Source organism: Astatotilapia calliptera, chromosome 15 (assembly GCF_900246225.1).
Source record: "Astatotilapia calliptera chromosome 15, fAstCal1.2, whole genome shotgun sequence".
Taxonomy (NCBI): domain Eukaryota; kingdom Metazoa; phylum Chordata; class Actinopteri; order Cichliformes; family Cichlidae; genus Astatotilapia; species Astatotilapia calliptera.
In genome coordinates, this window is record NC_039316.1 from 33,561,517 (window position 1) to 33,583,274 (window position 21,758).

The following is a 21,758-nucleotide window of genomic DNA, read 5'->3' on the forward strand; positions in this document are numbered from 1 at the left end:
AACACAAAGCGCGGATCCGCCAAAACATCAGAATCAGCGAGCTGTCAGCTTTCAGCCCCGACCGTGTCTGTGCCATCGGGTGAGAAAGCCACATCTCACTGATTCTGATCCGTCAGCGGGTCCGCGCTTTGTGTTTACATTTATGTGCAGAATCCGTGTTCCTGCTCTCATTCACTGTTTTAGCTGTTTGGTGGTTGTTGAAATTTTGTGAGGTTTCACCTAAGATTGTGGCATTTCGGGCAAAATAAATTTATATTAAAAAATTGATTCAGGATTTTAATGAATAGATATCACGTTATCGAAGCCAGAATGGATTTTAAGCAATAAATCGATTATCAAAACCCACCCCTACCCATATATGAAATATATATATATATATATATCATATTTAAATATTGTAGAATTGGCATATACTAGTGTAAAAGTCAGTAAATTTAGTTATTGTATCCAAATTGTGCTGTTTAGCGCAGCTGCTCATCTTATTTAGTCTCTAGATTTCCACAGCAGTAACTCTGAAGCTCATTCACTCACTTACTCAATATTAACTTCATGCAAATTAATGTATTGCACAATAATTGCAGGTTACTAAAGACCAGAAGTATGCTATGTGATTTCGTAGCTGTGATTATTAACTGAGAAATTGAAAGTCACATTAACAAATACCAAATTCCACACTGCCCATCAGTTTGACTCCATCTCTCATAAGCACACACACAAATGCAAACATTTATAACCACACATCCATGGACACATGTACACACACACACACCTGAGCACAAACGTGCATGGAGCTTCTTGTGATGTGTTCAGGCGTCACACACACTTACACACGTGCTTGCAGCTGCAGAGGACTTAAGAAGGCAGACAGTGCATTCCTCCTTCAGTGACTGGACACAGCTGAACTGCATGGAGTAACAGTGGTGAGTACTTTTAAGTAATTTGCATTTTCCTATCAAAATATTCTTAGTAATTTGCTGCAAATGGGGGGAAATACATTTATAGATTAGATGTAAATACCCCAGATCCAGATTTGCAAGTATAATAGATAATTGGCAATACTACACTTAGTTAAATGAAAAGATATGTTTCTATTTTTTTTAAGTCAACATTCAATCTTTTGGAAAAATGAGTCCTAAATAGTGATGTGTGATACCACTGATTTCCTTTCCGATCCGATACCAAGTAATATCCAGGGTGGTATCGATGATACTGATCCGATACCGATACTTTGTACAAAAACTTATTTTATTAATTGTATCTCAAATTATAGCGTCATAATGATTACAGGACATCAGATTACTTGTTCTTATCACTTAATAATGCAGGATTCGTCATATAGAAATGAAAAATACAATACAATACAAAATTGAAAAACCATATTGCAGAATTCATAGCATGGCTCAGCCAATTCCAGTTTCCAACAATGGCGGCAGCACCTTAGTTTTAATATTACTCTTATTTCTCTTTCTGGGTCGCAAAAAAACTTTTAACATATTTTCAGGTGAGACTGTAGCTGTGTAAACTTCAAATATCTGAGCCGACCGACACATCGTCTTCAAACCCCTGCGGTCTTTCACTACTCGGGTTAAACATGATATATAAGTCACTTTGATAACTTAAAAATGCTATTGTTTGGCTTTTTCAGTGTTTTATTTGTTCGTGAGTAAATCGGTTTGGCTGAGATTAAAGTTATTAGATTAGATTAGATTAGATTAGATTAGATTAGATTAGATTAGATTAGATTAGATTAGATTAAATTAAACTTTATTAATCCCTCGGGAGGGTTCCTCCGGGGTTTTCACACAGCTGAATAAACGTTAAACAGAAAACTGATTAAACAGAAGCGTTTACGTCAGCGCCCGGTTATATTTTGGATAGCAAGGAGCAGACGGCAGTTTCACTCCACTGAGGGAGCTCACGACGTACTACCCGGTTTTCTTTAGACCGCGAAGGCCGGGTCCTCAGGTGGAAGCAGCCTCTGAATTTGGACACCCCCGCTGTTTCGGGACCGGCCGATAATAACGGTGACATTTAACGTATTTTACCCAATAAATAAACCCTGTAAAATGTATTTATCACCCCCCCCCCAACAGCCCTTTTGAATGCCTCCCTAATTCTGAGGTCTCAAGGTTGGCAAGTATGGCCACAACACCTCACTTTTTTGCCACATGTATCGCAAACCACGTCTCAGCTGTTTGTGGAGGTAAAATACATTCACACATGACTCCAGTTACGATCGGCCATTGTTGTGAGTGCGCACGCCAAGGGGCAGCAAGACATTTATACAGCCGTATTTCGCACATGACTATGAAAGGCGGAAGTAGTTCCTTTGAATACATACAATCCGAATGTTAGTTTCTTTCCACTGTGTTCCTGTTAATGATAAACTACAAATTTACCCTAAATTACTAAAATATCGATGTATTAAAGGCAAACAATATTGTTTGCCTTTAATACTAATAAAGATTGCTTGTGGTTAAAATCAAGCGTTGATGAGATTTGTTCAACAGTATTTATTTTATTTGATTGTTTGTTAAGGATTAATGCATGCCCTAACCTTTATTATAAGGAGTGCTTTGCATACCCATTGCTGTAGATTAAATTACACTAGTATAAGAACATAGTGTTGCCCTTATGTAGTTCTGCAAAATAACAAAGGTCATTTTCAAACCAAGAAAGCTTTTCATTGTGACATGGAACCAACATGGTTCAAAGGTCATTTTTCATCTGCCTGCAGTTAACGATCATGCTGTTTTCTCAGTAGTTGTGTGTCTGTGTGTGCATATATATATATAAGATACGATAACATAAGAAACACAAGACTTTATTGATCTCACGGTGGGAAAAATTGCTCGTTACCGCAGCTCAGGTATAGATAGCAAAAGAATACTAGAATATAAAGTCAAGAAATACAAAACAAATAAGATAATAAAATATACACAACGGTAGCGGAGGTTCTATGTATACGCATGCCTAGAGCGTGTTATGGATAGAGGGTTGTGGAAATTTGCAAGTAATAAATTTCAACTAAGATAAGATAAAACTTTATTAATCTCTCGGGTGGGTTCCTCTGGGAAATTGGGTTTCCAATAGCACAGCACCGACAGGAGTTACAGAACGTGAGCAGAATATTATATATATATATACACATATATAAATACAGAGACATATATAAATAAAATATACGAAAGGGATAAATAGAATAAATAGAAATAAGAATACAAGGGAAGTGCACATTTCAAGTATTGAAGTCTATTGCACCGCTGACTATTAACAAAAAGTATTGCACAAAAAGTATTGCACAAAAAGTATTGCACTAAAAGTATTGCACTAAAAGTATTGCACAGTGAAGTGAAGAGGCACTACAGCTCAGTTGGTTTGTGTGACTCCATGTGATGAAGTTCCTCACCAGACTTCTGTACTCCTCTTCCTGATCATCCCAGATACACCCCATGATGGCTGTGTCATCTGCAAACTTCTGAATATGACATAATTCAGAGTTGTAGCAGAAGTCAGAGGTGTACAGGGTGAAGAGAAGAGGGGAAAGCACAGTTCCCTGTGGTGCTCCTGTGCTGCTGACCACAGTGTCAGACGTGATGTCCTTCAGCCTGTGGTCTGTCAGTGAGGTAGTCAGAGGTCCAAGCGACCAGGCAGGGGTCCACCTGCATCCTGTTCAGTTTTTCCTGGAGCAGACAGGGCTGGATGGTATTAAAGGCACTGGAAAAGTCAAGAAACAGGATCCTGACCATGCCTTTTCCCTTGTCCAGGTGTGAGTGGGCTCTATGTAGGAGGTACAGCCGCTCTAGAGTCTTCATAAGATGTGACGTCAGTGCCACCGGTCGGAAGTCATTCAGCTCATTGGGCCGGTTCCTTTTGGGGACCGGGACGATGCAGGATGTCTTCCATAGGGCGGTAACTCTCCCCAGTCGCAGACTGAGATTGAAGACTCGTTGTAGCGGCTCCCCAAGTTCAGCAGCACACGCCTTTAGCATCCTAGGACACACCTTGTCTGGGCCTGCTGCCATTCTGGAGCGAAGCTTCCTCAGTTGTCTTCTGATCTGATCCACTGTGACACTGGGAGATGATTGGAAGGAGGGGGGGGGAGATGTCCTGCTGTTGAGAGAGGGGTTGGAGGAGGAGGGTGTCATAGTGTCAGGATGGGGGGGAAGCGAGGGAAGTAGGAGAGTGGGGAGAGGGCTCTGTAGTAAAGGTGAGGCTGGGGGGTTTGTGGGCTGGTCAAACCTGTTGAAGAAGTTGTTGAGTTCGTTTGCCTTCTCCACAGTCCCCCCCACTGTGCTGTTCTTGGTGTTGTGGCCTGTGATGGTTTTCACACCATTCCAGACCTCCCTCATATTGTTCCTCTCCAACTTCTGCTCCGCCTTCCTGCTGTAGGTGTCCTTTGCTTCCCTCAGGCAGCGTTTCACCTCCCGCTGTGCTGCTTTCATCTCCTCCTTCACTTTGCTCCTGAAAGCCTTCTTCTTCATGTTGAGGACAGCTTTGACTTCCTGTGTTACCCACGGTTTGTTATTAGGATAACACCGTACAGTCTTAGCAGGGGCGACCGTGTCCACACAAAAGTTAAGGTAGTCTGTCAGACAGTGTCGCCCCCTCTATGTCCTCACCATGTGGGCTCAGAAGCACATCCCAGTCTGTGGTGTCATAGCAGTCTCTCAGAGCATCCTCCTTTTCTGGGGTCCATCTCCTGATGGAGCGTGTTGTGACAGGCTGCCTTTGGATGAGGGGTGTGTATTGTGGCTGTAGGTAAACCAGGTTGTGGTCTGACTTCCCTAGTGGGGGGAGGGGGGTGGCTCTGTATGCATCTCTCACATTGGCATATAGTAGGTCAATTGTCCTGTTGCTCCTTGTGGGACAATTTACAAACTGGTGAAAAGCAGCCAGAGTAGAATCCAGTGTGGCATGATTGAAGTCTCCAGATATAATAATGAAAGCCTCAGGGTGTTGTGTCTGCAGTCTTGCTGTAACTGTGTGTATTTCCTCACAGGCAGCTGCTGCGTTGGCCCTTGGAAGAATGTAAACACACACACAGATCACATGACTGAACTCTCGAGGTAGATAATATGGCCGCAAGCTAACGGCTAGCAGCTCCAGGTCTGGACAGCATACCGATAATTTAACGGAGACGTGTCCAGGGTTACAGTATCTGTTGTTAACGTAGACAATGAGTCCCCCACCTCTGCTTTTTCTGCTGGCTATACTATTCTACTACTACACTTACTATGTAAGTAATAAATATCTATAAGTATAGACATGTACATGTACACACACATGTACAAACACACATACACCATACTCACTAAATATACATATATATATACACGTATGCGTACACATATACATGCACACGTCCATACATATATATGGTGCATTATGCATGAAGTGGTAACTGTGGATGTCCACAATGTCCAAGTGACTCATGACAGCATGTTTGAGGAGTTATAGAGTCTAACTGCTGTCGGGATGAATGATCTGCGAAAGTGCTCCTTCCTGCAGCTAGGGTGTTTCAGTCTCTGACAACCCCCAACTGAACACCACGAAAACTAAAGAACTTATCTTGGACTTCAGGAAGGGCAGAGCAGACCTGGCCCCACTTTACATTCACGGGAACTGTGTGGAGAGGGTACACTCCATGAGGTTTCTGGGCGTGCAGATCTCTGATGACCTCTCCTGGACTGCAAATACCACGGCGGTGGTTAAAAAGGCCCAGCAGCGTCTCCACTTTCTGAGAGTGCTCAGGAGGAACAACCTGGAGGAGAGGCTGCTGGTGACATTTTACAGAGCCACCATAGAGAGCATCCTAACGTACGGCATAACAACATGGTATGCAGGGTGCTCAGCTGCAGATAGGAAAGTACTGCAGAGGGTCATCAACACAGTCCAGAAGATCACTGGCTGCTCTCTGCCCAGCCTGGAGGTCACTGCAAACTCTCGGTACCTCAGCAGAGCTGGCAATATCATCAAGGACTACTCTCACCCCAGCAACCAACTGTTTGAACTATTACCGTCAGGCCGACGGTACAGGTCACATAAAACCAGGACAAACAAATTCAGGGATAGCTTCTTTCCCAGAGCTATCACCGTAGTAAATAAGCACAAAAACAATTGAACCTATTCCATACCGTCACTGTCATTATATTATGCTGCTATTCATACTGTCATTATATTAATGCTGCTATCCTGTATATATTGTGCATAGTATTGTTTGAGTACTTACGATTGTTTTTTTGTACTTTTTATATTTTACATTTATATTTATTATTGAAACTTGCACCAAGGGAGTGGCACTCCAGTTTCGTTGTACTCTGTACAATGACAATAAAGGCTATTCTATTCTATTCTATTCTATTCTATTCTAAAGGAGCTGCTCAGTGCACTCACAGACTCATACAGAGGGTGATGTGGGATGCTCATGATGGATGTCTGATTGACTAACATCCTCCTCTCGCCCACTACCACCACGGATTCCAGAGCACATCCCAGCACAGAGGCTAGACCTCTGCACCAGTTTGTCAATCCTGCTCCTGTCCCTGTCTGTGCATCTGCTCCCCCAGCAGGCCACTGCATAGAAAACGGCACAGTCATAGAATGTCCTGGCGCCCCCATGCTGCAGATTACCACCTCGGACACATAGCCATGGAAAGTCACATGCAGTGATCTGTTTGCCCACTCCAGCTCCCTCCAGCTTCCCTCTCAGTAGTGCAGACTGGATGGTGTCGAGAAGACAAAAACATGATCCTCAAAGTGCTCCATGCCTGCTCTAGGTGAGAGAGGGAACGGTGGTGGTGCAGGATGAGCCTTTCCATGGTCTTCATCAGGTGAGAAGTCAAAGCCACAGACTTGAAGTGGTTGGGCTCCCTGGGGTGTGCGATCTTTGGCACCAGAACCACACAAGAAGTCTTCCACAGTTCAGGAAACCTTTCCAGACTCATGTTCAGGCTAAAGATGTGTACGGCTGTAGCTCAGGTGGCAGAGCAGGTCAGCCACTAATCAGAGGGTCGGTGGTTCGATCCCAGGCTGCCTCCTGGCTGCATGCCAAATATCCTTGGGCAAGATAATAACCCCATGTTTGCCTACTGGTGGTGGTCAGAGGGCCCGTGGCGCCAGTGTCCTCTGTCAGTGCGCCCCAGGGCAGCTGTGGCTACAATGTAGCTTGCCATCGTGAATGTGTGTGTGAATGGGTGGATGACTGGATATGTAAAGCGCTTTGGGGTCCTTAGGGACTAGAAAAGCGCTATACAAATGCAGGCCATATGGAGGAGGGCTGAGGGAACCTCAGGGGTGGGGGAGGTGGTAAGTGGTCCAGAGTCAAATCTGTTGAAAAACAGATTCAAGTCGTTGCTCACCACTGCTCAATAGACACTGTGGCTCCTCTATTGTCCTAGAAGTGTCCAGAGATTTCTTTCAGCAGGGCCTTCAGGTCTTCTTGTACCTTCTTGGTAGAAACTAGTGGTGCAGCGGATCAAAAGTCTCATGGATCGGATCACGTTTTTTTCGTCACAGATCGGATCAATTTTCGGATCAGCAGAAAAAAAAGAAGACAAAAATTTAACTCGCTATTTACTTATTTAAACAACGCGGTGACTTACAGGTTCTCTGGATGTGGTGATGAAAATTCCCAAAGGGAGTAGAAGACATGGAATTACTCTACAGGTTGTAGTTCAAATAAAAGATGACCAAGAGAGTCGGGGGGGAAAAGCTTAAAACACAAAGAAAAATAAAAAGAAAAGAAAAACGAGCTGGGAGCTGAGGTAACAAGCTGCCTGTGGCCCCATCTTGGAAAAAAAAAAAGCTCACCTTCAGACGCTTTCTGTGCTGCTGAAGTAAAGTCAGGTTTTGCGTGCTTAGCAGGAGTTGCCGCGGTGTTATCCATGGATGATGAACAAGGATCACTCAGAAGTGTTCGTCTATGCTCTCGTGTCAGGCGCTTCAGCTGATAGTTTTTTCTCCCCAGGACATAGCTTACATATTATTGTAATATTCTTGTCTGCTTGTTTCAGAAAAGTGAAGAGACAGGAATATGTCCATTTCAAAAAACAGCCACACACTTCAGCCAAGTCCGACATCTTCCGCTTTAGAATACGACTATGCAGCAAACTGGCGTGAAATGACGTGCACCTGCACTACAGCGATGTTAAATCAGCAGAGTTTACTTCTACGTTTAGAAGATAAATTATTGAAATTAAATAATGATATTCAGCGGGTTTAATTATTTTACAATGTGACACAAGCACTTTGTAAGTAACTGTAATTAAAATACCTAAAAATGAACAGTAATTAGTTACTCTACTTTTTCAGTGGAAAAGTAATTTAATTACAGAAACGCGTTACTTAGTAACGCATTACACCCAACACTGTATATATATATATATATATATATATATATGTGTGTGTGTGTGTGTGTGTGTGTGTGGTGGGGATGCTGTCGCATTGTAAACAGTGTAAGACTTAAGACTGGTTAAAATGATTTCACAACATGTTAAAAACAAGTCTAAGCACAGCAAACTGCATGTGGTTTCCTGTTTTATTTCACGTTCATGCAAGAGGGTGACACATGAAACACTTATCTGACTTTGATCATCCTATACTCTGCTACGACAGGGGCCAGGTCCTGCACAGCTTGCATTTCTGTTAGGGCTAATAGAGAATTCACACCTGTGGCCAATTTAGAATTACCAATTATGCCCGGCCCACTAACTGCAAGTGTTAGACTGTAGGAGGAAACCAGACTACCTGGAGAAATCCCAAGCAGACACACAGAAACACATTACAAACACAAAAGCTCTACAGTGAAAGGCAGCAGCCAGATTATGAATTTGAACGTAGGAAACTTCTTGCTGTGAGGTAACAGCGCTGCCACCATGCCGCCCAAATCAGTTTTCAAAAATGTTGCATTTAGTTGACTTTAAGAATTCTCACAGTGTTTATATTTAAAATACATTAATATGAATTTAAAATGACTTTTTCAAACTTCAGGAGTTGTTTGGTTACTAATTGGATGTAATTCCCGCTGACAGATTCACCAAACATCCTGACTGTGGAGAAATCTAGAGGGCTGAGATTATCAAACTCAATAATGGAAGGCCAGTCTGCTAGTGAGCCATCCGGACCAGGTTTTGTTTTGGCTGACTATGCAGTCTTTGCTGCCATGTTATTGGTTTCTGTGGCGATAGGACTTTTCCAGGCCCTGAAGAAAAGGCCAAGAGAAGCAACTGCTGACGACTTCTTCACTGGGGGCCGGAGCTTGCCAGCGATTCCTGTTGGCTTGTCTCTCTGTGCCAGCTTCATGTCAGCAGTCCAGGTTCTGGGTGTTCCTTCTGAAGGTTTTCGCTATGGCTTCAAATTCCTCTACATGTGCCTCGGACAAAGCATCAACTCCTTGCTGACAGCTTACCTGTTCCTGCCGGTTTTCTTTCGACTGGGCATCACCAGCACCAATCAGGTTCTAATGACCTAATAGTCATTGCCTCATTTATTTTATGAAGGAAATGAGTATATTTCAGTCTTCTGAATTGTTTTAATTCATTCATGATGCACATAATTATATTTAGATGATTCTATGTAACATAATTCTGCGAAACCCTTTCACACTAAGATAAATTGCTATGGAAATATCCCTTGCATGTCACATGTCTATATAACAAACTTTCATTGTGAATCGCAAATTTTGTATATTTTTTTTTTTTAATTAAATCACATATTTCTTATATTTCATATGACCTCATTGCAATGATTAACAAATAAAAATTAACAAATTCAAAAGTTTATAAATATGCATTACATTGTGCAATTATCAAAGTAACAGGAGCAATAATTTTATTTGCCACTGATGATTGAGTGGCTGCTAATTTTAGAACAATATAATAAAAATAGTTTGATTTGAGGATTTTTATTAACGAAACATGACAATGTATTTATCAACAGCGAAGTAATAGAATTTATCTGACCAAGTGTTGAAAGGTGCCTGTAGTCCTTCAAACATGGTGAATATAGGGGGTGAAGAAGGATGAGGTTATAACACCGACCATCTGCCTGTCACAGTATCTGAGGATGAGATTTGGCAGAGGGATGCAGCTGCTGGGGAGCATTCAGTTTCTCGTTGCCACGGTAAGACAGACAATGTAATGTTCTCTGTTGGATTGAAGAATTTGGAGCTCACAAAGACATTTTTTATTTTCAAATTCTTCTCATATTTATTCATCTTCAGGCAAACCTAGTGGCTTCAATCCTTTAACCCAGTGTTTATCACCTTTTTGCTGCTTTGCTTGAATTTCCTCTCTCACAGCTGCTTTACACAGGGATTGTCATCTACGCGCCAGCTTTAATTCTGAATCAAGGTAGGTGAGGTCTAAACATGGTCCTCTGTTTTCATAGGATATTTTCATTTATTTGACACTTTGTCATACTGGAGAACACGTGTGTATTTATAGCACCAGACGTTTTGCTCCTTATCAGTGTTGACTCAGCTAAACCGTTTATTTCTGAGAAGAGGATGTGTGGAATAAATTTAAGGGAAATATGTGTTACAAAAATGAATGTTTAAACAGTGATAAGAAATATCTGAACAGTGATAGGAAAGGGTGACATTAAACCTGACACTAAGACCTGCTGCACTGACTTTTTATGAAACTTTTTAATTAAGTATCTTTGCTCAAAACTCAAGAAGGCAAATTTAATTACTGTATGTATGATATTTAGTACCGTCTTTTAGTACTTTAGTTCTTTAGTACTGTCTTCTTTCTCTCTCCCCGGTCGTGGGAGATGGCCCCGCCCCTCCCTGAGCCTGGTTCTGCCGGAGGTTTCTTCCTGTTAAAAGGGAGTTTTTCCTTCCCACTGTTGCCAAAGTGCTTGCTCATATGATTGTTGGGTTTTTCTCTGTATGTATTATTGTAGGGTCTACCTTACAATATAAAGCGCCTTGAGGCAACTGTTGTTGTGATTTGGCGCTGTATAAATAAAATAACTTGAATTGAATTAGTACCAGAAATAATTTTTACTTTTTTACCATAAATTTGTGGATGGTTTTCACACATTATTAATGACTGGTTCTTGTAGTTTACAAATAAAGCTGTTGTTTCATTCACTGTTTTTGTAGCTACTGGACTCAACATATGGGCATCCCTATTTTCTACTGGGCTCATCTGCACCTTGTACACCACACTGGTAAGAAGACTGCTTTAATATTCTCATCAAACAAGTAAGCATGCAGCATCAGACCACCACCTGTTTCAGAGTTCAGTGTTCATTTAAAAATGCCTTGTTGGCTCATTTGTGCAGGATGTATTTCAAAATAAGATGCCTAAACAAAAATAAAATGTAAACTAAGTTGTCTAGATAAAACTAGCAGATTATTTTGGTTTTGGGGGATGTTTTTTCTCGTGGTAGATGTCTTTTAACCTCAGACTTCTCTGAGAATAAAAATGCTGTTACTGTATATCTAACACAGAGCAGTAAACTTAAATCAGAGATTAAAACACAAACATTCAGCTGACATCGTGTTTCAGGTTTTGTATTAAGTTATTAAGGTGCAAACATTTGTCTCATGCTCTGTTTCTGTCTCCTCTCATCTCTGTATAGGGTGGAATAAAAGCTGTGATCTGGACTGATGTATTCCAGATCATTGTCATGTTGTTGGGCTTTGTGGCCATTTACATCCATGGCACAGTCCTGGTTGGTGGTCCGGCACAAGTACTGAGGATTGCAAACAATGGATCACGCATTAATTTTAATGAGTAAAAAACATTTTTAATTATGAATGTCTTTATAAATGTACATTAGTGTGCGACTACATCTTGATACAAAAAGACTGAACAAGTCACTGCAAATGCTACTTGGATCTTCCACAGTTTTAGCTTTGACCCACGGCATCGCTACACATTCTGGAGCCTCTCTGTTGGGGGTGCATTGGTTTGGCTGTCCATGTACGGAGTGAACCAAGCACAAGTCCAGCGATACATCTCCTGTCGATCAGAGAGAGCGGCCCAGTGGTGAGTGAACACCTACATGCTGAAACAGACAGACTATGACACAAGCATAGTATCCATGAAATCTGATTATGTTTCAGTTATAATAGCTGAAACGTAACCAACCACTGAAAAGCCATGCGACAAGACAAGGAAGAGGTCAGAGTTTCAAATAATAAGGTCAGCATGTGTTTAACTAACCCCATGAGCCAAGAGCTCAGGCTTCAGACTGGCTCTGCATGATGTCAGTCAGAGGGGATGTCCCCAACATGGTTGTCTCTCACACACAGATTAACAAAATGGACCTGTAGCCTAAAAGTTGCCAGTCTGAGGCCAGTTTACTGTTGGTGCTATGGGCTGACCATAGATGCTATTGTAGCCATGTATACATTGTCTCAAAATATGTTGCATCAAACATTGTTGTGGCTCTACAGTTTGCATCATTACTCTGCTGTCGTTCATCTTTTTAAATGTGCTATTCTCTGACTGCTTTTGTGCCATTTCCCTGTTTCTGATTTTTCAAAACTCTCCAACTTTGGACTGAATAGCCTCGTCTTCTAAAATCCTCATGAAAGCTCTGACATCTTTGTTTATCTAATGGTTTAAAATAGCTTTAATAAGAAGACTTTTGTCATTTAATTATGGATGCAAGGTAGATTGTTTCACAGTGACTCCCTCAGGACAGTATCATTATTTTCCAGGTGTCTGCTATTGTGGTCCTCATTCATGTTTTCTCAAAGTGAGAGGAATGTCCAGGTCTGATAGTTCAGGCACTAGTTCTTCTTAATAGGCACTTGATATTATAAAGCATTGTTTTCCTACAGACATTACATATCCATCGATTTGGGTTTTTTAATTATGATATTTGCATGTACATATACTGATTACACTTAAGAAGGAATGTGTTATTATGACAATGAACATCTCCATATATTAACCAGCAATTCTTTGTAATGTAAATTTACTTCCAAGCATAGATGGATATCTAATTCAAGTTTTAGATTAAAATTTATAATAACAGTTTTTCACTTTTCCCACACCAGTAAGTAGGAAGTGGAAACAGTCATCATGTTTGGTTTCATTTTCAGGGCACTGTTTGTGAACCAAGTGGGTCTGTGCCTCATTGTGAGCAGTGCAGCAACCTGTGGCATCGTCATGTTTGCTTTTTACAACACGTGTGATCCACTGAAGTCTGGGAGGATTTCTAAACCTGACCTGGTAATCAGATTACTTTCATTTTGTACTGAGCAACGAAATATTTAATGAGTCAGTTTTAAGATGTTTCTTGAGATGCAGACATTTGTTCTTAGCTAAACTCATTTTATTGTTAAATTAGGCTAATGGCTAAATGGAATATTTTACTTAGTTGCATATTGAGGTATACAGTAAATATCCATATTGTACAAGGAAAAAAACAAACAAACAAATACGGACATTTCTATTATCTCAGCAGGGCCTTTATGTGGCCAAGACTGAATACCACTAATAACTAGTGTGTTTTGGTATGCTCGTATGTTACATGCCAGTATGTACCTGTTTATTGTTGGGGTTTTTTTTGTTTTTTTTACTCTTTATGCATCTGATGAAGCTTATGCCGTACTTTGTGCTGGACATATTCCAAAATTACCCAGGCTTCCCAGGTCTTTTCCTCGCCTGTGCATACAGCGGGACTTTGAGGTATCCAAATCTACGTTTTTTTAAACCTTACCTGAAGCAGGTATGTCCCTCACATTACAAGGAGCCAGCATAAATAACTTCGCTTGAGACATTTCGTAACTTGTGTGATGGTTTAAGGCTATTTGAGGTTTAAAGACAAAAAACTCTTCAGTCTTCAAGTGAATGTGAGGAAATATCAGACTAAACTACATATCCTCTGTTAACATCTAACATTCATCATATGCATGTTACATCTTTTACATACTGTATACATATATATTACACATTTTTATGCACAAGAAAGAACCATCAAATAATGAGCTGCCGCTATGAGATTAATGTTAATCAAGCCTCTTTTTAACAGTACGGCTTCCACAAGCATCAATGCCATGGCTGCGGTGACGATTGAGGATATCCTGCACCCCTATCTGCTTCACATGACACAGAAGAAACTGATGCTGGTTTCCAGAGGACTGTGTAGGCTGACTATACCACTTACTGCTGTAATGTTTTAGTCCCAGATTCTTAGAATAAGTCATATTCGGCAATAATGCATTTTGAACCTTTTCTCTAAGCACTCCTGTATGGTGGTGGTTGTATCTTGGTGGCTGCACTCTCCTCCCTAGTGAACTGGGGAGTTCTTCAGGTAACAATATCATAATCAATCATTTTACCAAAGATTTTTGCAATTTTTAACAAAAATGATAAAACAATAGTTGTTGTTATACAACTATTGTTGTTGTCATACATGAAACCCAGATAATGTTGGAAGACTGTGTAAAAGTTGCAGTTTCAGATATGCCACACACAGCAGGAGGTATTTTGAAACTTCAGAAATGTTAGATGCACTTTTCTCACATGGGCACCGTAATTCAGGCATGCAGTGCATATGTAAGAGATATAAGACAGTTACATTTTTGACCTGAATAACTAATTACAGATAAGATTTATACTATACTCTGTAACAAAGTTTTTTGGGTTGATTTTCAAACGTACCATTTATCTTCCCTCTTTAGGGATCATTTACTGTCATGGGTGTGGTCAGCGGCCCATTACTTGGAGTGTTTATTTTGGGAATATTTTTCCCAGCAGCAAACAGACTGGTGAGTGACTGGTAAAGAAATGATCTACAAATACTTCCAAGAAGCACATGTACTTAGATTAAATTCACAGGTAAAAGCCAAACGACTTAAACAATGGCCTGAATTGTATTCTCTTTAATCTAAAAATATCAGGAGAATGTCTCAAACTAAATTGCATAATACTCGATGGAAATTTTGAAACGTATTTCTTGAAAATATAACAATTATTAACTTGAATGTTTGCCATGTATTAATGTAGACATCTATCTTATCTATTAAGGAAGACTTGGGTGTTAGTCACAGATCCATGATGAATCTGTGTTACTGTTAACACCACTCCTTTGTTCGGACACGTCACATAAAACATTTTAAAGCAGTAACTTTGTGAGCTCTAGTTTAATAGTGAAACAGTTAAAAAGCAGTTCACACTCATCGCTCTTGACACAGCACCTTGATATTGTTCTGTTAGCCAGACAACTTTCCCTGGAAATTTATCAGTGCACATATTTACTTTCTGAATTCCTTACATTTAAGGAGGTCCCACTTACGTGGAGTGTGTGTTACCTCACATGGGCCATTACTGTTTTTCACAGCGACACTGTGCTACAGGTAAACATTTTAGAAACCAGCTGGCCATGGATGCTCATTTGCTTTATCTGTGTTTCAGGGGGCATTCACGGGGATATTAGCTGGCTTCCTTGTCTCTATGTGGCTAGCTGTAGGTTCAACTCTGTATCCACCCAGTGAGGAGACCATGGGTGTCCTGCCCAGCTTAGCAGGTTCCTGTGAATCCATAAACACCACCCAGAGTAGCATAGCTATCGAAGACCAGCACTCTGTCTCCACCCGGCTTCACCCCAATAACCAGGGGTCAGTGAGTTCAGTGAGGCTTAAACGTACATGCTAGTTTATAATAATAATAATAATGATAATAATAATAATAATAGTAATAATAATAGTTGTTATCCTGTTTTTCCCAAAACTAGGGGCCTGTTAAACTTCTACTCCATGTCCTACCTCTACTTCGGTGCCATGGCAACTAGTTCAGTTGTACTTGTCGGTGTAATTGTGAGCTACGCAACAGGTAAAAAGCTGTTATTGTGTTTGTAAAACTGCTGATTCACAGTGCTTTTATTTGATTTCAAGATAATAAAAGTGCACACGCTTCAGATATGCCAAAGCAATCAAACAGTGCATTTAAAACATATTACGCCATTCTTTTTCTCTCAACACAGGCCCAACAAAGAGGGAGAACATTAAAGAAGGTTTGTTATGGTGGGACCTGAAAAAGAAGAAAGTGGAGGGTTCCCCTAAAAACAGAGTAAGTCCTGTATGACTGTCCTGCACAGTCAATGACTGTACTTTCCATAGTCCTTGTGCACAACCAGGACTATGGACTGTGCACAGCAGCCCTAAATACTGTTAGAACACGTGAAGGGGGCTCAAAGGATATTTTTTCCCACTCAGATGTCAGTTATGTTTACATGTATTACATTTGTCTTATTTCCATGGGAAAATGTACAAAAGAAAATGAATTTATTAATTAATCTGTTTTAAAAGGTAATTATTGCTTTATAACTCAACACGTGACTTCAAAGTGGAATATGGAATATGGTGTTAGTGTAAACACAGAAATTATGATCAGTCTGTTAAAGATTTCTTGTCCAAGAAGTTTTCACTTTCCCTTATTTTAAGTGTGTACTCATCAGCCATTTTGTTAGCTACACCTTGGAAGTACTAGGTCAGTTTTTGTTTTTTTTTTGTTTTTTATCACAGTAGCCTTAATTCTTTATGACACAGATTCAATAAAGTGTTGGAAACATTCCTCAGAAATTTTGGTCCATATTGATGTGACAGCATCACACAGCTGCTGCAGATTATTCGCTGCAAATCTTCCCTTCCACCACATCCCAAAGGTGCTTTATTCTATGTTTATAACAGTAGAGGCCATTGGAGTACAGTGAACTCACTGTCACATTCAAGAAATCAGTGTGATCAGCAACGATACTCTGGCTGGCTGTGGGGATTAGACGTTGCTCTGTTGGTAATAAGTGGCCCAAAACATGACAAGAATATTCTTGTCCTTACACCATTACACGCCAAGTCTGAACTGTCAGTACAAAGCAGGATGAATCCATTCTTTCATGTTGTTTACACCAAATTCTGATCCTAAAATCTGAACGTTGCAGAATGTTGTTCTTAATCTTCTATTGCCTAAGCTTGGTGGGCAAATTTACAGGCTGTTTCCTGTTCTATGCTGACAGGAATAGAGGTATTCATTGTGGTCTTCTCCTACTGTGTTGTGCTTTGAAAGATGCTCTTCTGCAAATCTTAGTTGTAGCAACTGATATTTGCGTTGCTGTCACTTTCCTATCAGCTGAAAGCAGCCAGCCATTCTCCTTTGACCTCTGACATCATCAAAGCATTTTCCCCCAGGGAACTGGGGGAACTCTTTCTCAGACCATTGTCTGTAAACTTTGGAGCTTGTTGTGTGGGGAAAATCCCAGCAAATCAGTAGTTTCTGAAATACACCACCTGACACTACAACATTTTTCTTTCCTATTCTTGTTTTGAATTTTAGCAGGTCGTCTTAACTGTGCTTACATTCCTAAATGCATTGAGCTGCTGCTACCTGATTGATTATACATTAGTTAAAAGCAGTTGAATAGGTGTAACAAAGTTAATGCATAAAGAAGGCATTATTGTAGATTTGTGTCAGTCTCTTGCTTTATTTTTAAACTTTTTCTCTAACTGTGGTTCTGTTTTGTTTTCAGGAGGGAGACAAAGTGTCAGAAGAACTACAGTGTGTGTCTTTGATGACAATGGACAAGCAGGATGCAGGGGAAGGGGAAGGAGACCAAAGAGACAGCAGAAAATAAAGTCACTGCACAGTCTATAGCTGTTAGAAGACTACTGATCCCACTGGAACACATCACGGTGCTATCTTCTCTCTATCGGCACTAATAAATTTAGGTGTTGTTTTCATTTTCAAAGTGTTTCTCTCTATATATTTTGGTTCTAAGTCTGCCTCATATTTTAAGTTACACCTGTGCCAAGAAACTATAAGTGCAGACTATCAGAGGTGATGAAAGGCTCTTTCATGGGAACTCTCATTCTGGTATGTTCCATATTCCTAACAATGCACACCTGCACTTCAACCAGCATTAACCGACATGTGGGCAGGTACACGGGATATGCTTAAACTGTAATTCAACCCTTGCTTCCTCATTCAGCAATCATTTAACATCTGCTCGAATGAGCCTAAAACTTCCTCCTAAAGAATGAGGGGATTTTTCCCTTTAATAATGTACCAGTTATGACTTTCTACTTAACTGTGGACTGCAGGTGTACCTCTAAATAAACAAAGATCAATGGCTCAGTGGCTAAGATCAATTTTACACAATTATACAAAAAGACATCTGAGAAATAAAAAGAAAACCTTCGAAGCAAAAGTAACCCCATGTGTGTAAACAAGAAAAATAAAGGGGTAAAACAAGCTATTGTTCAGTTCAGTCCCCTCAGAGGTTGGAGTTCAGCTTTATTTCATTATGCTGCACTTGTTTTCTGCTGCCATGCAACATTACAAACACACCCCATTAGCACAACACAGAACACCCTCTTTGTACTGTCAGTTTCACACTTCACCCTAAATACACAGCAGATAAAACAAAATTCTACACCACAACACCTGTGACTGCATTCACACCTAAAGTCTCCTGACAGAAAGTGAACTGTTATTGCTGGGTATTTATTGGGTCGTGGTATTGACACGAACAGTGATATTTATTGTGAGATGTGTCCCTCTGGAATCTTGCGTGCAATAAATATACAACTAAATGAATAAACTTTAGTCTCAAAAATGAGACGAATGTAAGAAACAGGCTGAAGAGGATTGTTTTGTGTATGATGACCCCTGCTGATCATTTACAGTCACTAAAAAAAATGCAGAAAAGCAAAACCACCCACACACACGCATGACTGCATCCATCATGGCTGCCAACTACACACAAATAAATGAGAACGAAAGTGCTTATAACACAGTAATTTCATTTATTGCATTTTAAATCAACCTTTCATCCATGGTGGCCTTACAAAAGTAAACATATTTCGTCACACTCCGATAAGCTGGCAGGAATGACTGTGGAGTTCAGTCTTTAAAGCGGTGAGGTTGTGCTTCCGTGCACGTTTGTCCTGAATCCCTCAAACGCCTCCATGTTGTCGCATGAGCTACTGGGTTTCTTCACCACTCATCGGCGGCCCTGTTAGAGTCCTCGTCGGCTACAGCACAGTCCAGGCGCTGCACACCGGGAAGCGCCAGGTCCCGTTCGTTAAGCTTTTCCAGAAACGACGAAAGGAGTCGTTTATTCAAATGGTCCGTCAGCGTCCTTTCCTCTTCGACCCGCTCCTTGGCCACGTTTCTATCCGGCTCCGCTTCCTCGGTTTCGGTATCCGCGCCAGGCTGCTGCGGAGGGCCGGACCGGTGGTTCAAGGACAAGGCGTTCGACTGCTCGCCTTCCCCGGGCTCCTGCTCTGTCCAGCTCCCGCCGTCCGCCCCCGATTCGGTCTCCATCCGTGATATTAAAGTGGTCTGCAGGGCGGCATTCTCCAGCTCTTTCAGGCGCTTACTGTGGAGGCCGCAGGCTGGAAGTTCATTGCCAGACGAGTTGTTCTTGTTATGATGGGCCTCGCCGGTCTGCTCCATCATGCTCTGCGTCTCTTTCTTCTTCTGGGGGTTTAGCGGCCAGCTAGCGTCTTTGAATCTCACTACTGCCCTCTTCTGGAAGAGGCTTGCTCTAATCTCAGATTGGTTCCCTCCACTGCACTGTCCTGAATGCCCTTGCTGATACACGTTTTCTATCTTTTTTGGTGTTTCACTAAAGACTAAAGTGATGTTTGATTAGATTTTCAGCATGTTAAACTTTAGTCAGAAGAAGAAAAATATTACACATCCACAGATAATGATAACGCACCCTGCAGAAAAAACGAACAATCTGTCTGTCGGTATGCACATCAGTGAGGACCTCTCTTGGACCACCAACACAGCATCACTGGCCAAGAAAGCACTCCCACTCCCCTCCCTGCAAGACATTTACACCACTCGCCTCACCCGCAAAGCCATCACAATTGTCAACGATGCAACCCACCCCGCGCACTGTCTGTTCAGCCTCCTGCCCTCTGGAAAGAGATACAGAAGTCTCCGCTCCCACACTACCAGGCTCACCAACAGCTTCATCCACCAGGCTGTGAGACTGCTGAACTCTCTTCCCTCCCGGCTCCCAGCCAGCAGAATCACCAGATTGGCAGAAGTATAGGAAGACAGATTGGATTCTACCCCTCCCCACTCTCCAACAAGGAAACACTCTCTGAACCATCCATCCATCCATTCGCTTCCGCTTATCCTTTTCAGGGTCGCGGGGGGCACTGGAGCCTATCCCAGCTGTCATAGGGCGAGAGGCAGGGTACACCCTGGACAGGTCGCCAGTCTGTCGCAGGGCTAACACATAGGGACAGACAACCATTCGCACTCACATTCACACCTAGTGGCAATTTGGATTATCCAATTAACCTATCCCCACAAGTTGCATGTCTTTGGACGGTGGGAGGAAGCCAGAGTACCCGGAGAGAACCCACGCAAACACGGGGAGAACATGCAAACTCCACACAGAAAGACCCCGGCCTGATGGTGGAATTGAACTCAGGACCTTCTTGCTGTGCGGCAACAGTGCTAACCACCGTGCCACCGTGCTGCCACTCTCTGAACCAAGAACTGGAAAACATTCCTGACTGGAAACAACTACCTCTGCATTGCAATTGCACACACACCTGCTGCTATATATTTTTAGTATTTCTTTTAGCACTATTTATATTATTATATTACTATTTATTATCTTATTGTTAGGGCTGTTTTTGTTGTGCATCTGCACCTTATTGTTGTCAATGTCTACGCATGGGACAGTGTGAAACGTAATTTCAATTCCTTTGTATGGCAAGTACATTTGAAGAAATTGACAAATAAAAGTATTCTATTCTATTTACTATTTTACACCTTTTATCATGGACGAAACAGGAAATTCTTTTCCTATATAAAGATAATTCAGGGTTTAGATGTTTACCTAAATGTCTTTACAATGACAGAAAGGGGAGTTTCGCTGGTTTCACTTGGTTCACTTACAATCAAAGTTAGCTGCACATGTCCCACAATGAAAAATCAGTTTGACATCCCTGCTCTACACACTTCACACAAATGCAGGAAAAATGCACTCTTCCACATTTCAATAAGACTTTTTATTCAAATGATAATTCTGAAGCATTTTATTTGACTTTTTCCATCTTGTGCTGCTTTACGTTCAACTAAAGATGCAAATACTGTGCTTTCCACTTTATATTTGAAAGTTTAGTTTAGGTTTCTACAGATATAATGTAAAAATCCAATGACTACAGTTATGTAGCCTAAACTATGGGGGGTGCTTCCCAGTCCAATCTGTCGTTTTTACTAACCACAATGTTCTTTTCTTTGCCAAATGATTAACACTTCTCTCCAGTGCCTGTTTCCATATACCTTTTATTCAAAAACTTTTAATTGGGTATTAATAGTTGCTTTTAACCAAAGTATTTCTTTGATATATTTTTAATACACCCACCTTTTTATGTTTTTGGCAAATGATTTGGTATTAACATGCAAATTATCTGCTTTGTTTTATGTTTTGGGACAGTGTGTAAAATGTAGAATTCAATGATTTTGGAAATCTCATAAGCCCACATTTTATTCACAATAGAACATAGAAAGTTTCCATTTATTTCTTTATTTTTTACAGTTGTGCCACAATGGCACACAACTACACTGTATAGAGTGGAAATGTGGATTTGACATCAACCTGAAATGCACACCTCAGATGTCCCTACAGTTCTTGGACATAATATCAAGGCTTAGGGTTGAATGACAACAGCATATAATAAATATGGCCCCTTGAAAGTAACACATCCTGTCTTGTTTTCTCCCATCTACTCGAATGTTTCTAACCCATGAACAGAAAAATCCTGA

At 41.0% G+C, this 21,758-nt stretch overlaps 1 protein-coding gene across 2 annotated transcripts; it reads left to right on the forward strand.

The window, feature by feature from the left end:
- Positions 1-894: 894 nt before the first annotated feature.
- slc5a5 (solute carrier family 5 member 5) lies at positions 895-18,677 on the forward strand. Of its 2 annotated transcripts, none has more exons than XM_026143229.1 (16): positions 895-920; positions 9,033-9,457; positions 10,057-10,122; positions 10,301-10,352; positions 11,111-11,178; positions 11,593-11,747; positions 11,862-12,002; positions 13,067-13,196; positions 13,567-13,655; positions 13,999-14,111; positions 14,210-14,280; positions 14,651-14,737; positions 15,384-15,586; positions 15,703-15,800; positions 15,952-16,037; positions 17,491-18,677. In XM_026143229.1, the coding sequence occupies exons 2-16, from the start codon at positions 9,092-9,094 to the stop codon at positions 17,593-17,595; spliced, it is 1,830 nt and encodes a 609-aa protein (XP_025999014.1). In that variant the 5' UTR covers positions 895-920; positions 9,033-9,091; the 3' UTR covers positions 17,596-18,677. The 2 variants fall into 2 exon arrangements, with proteins under 2 accessions (XP_025999014.1, XP_025999013.1); XM_026143228.1 differs by lacking the exon at positions 895-920 and adding an exon at positions 8,741-8,859.
- The last annotated feature ends 3,081 nt before the right edge of the window (positions 18,678-21,758 follow it).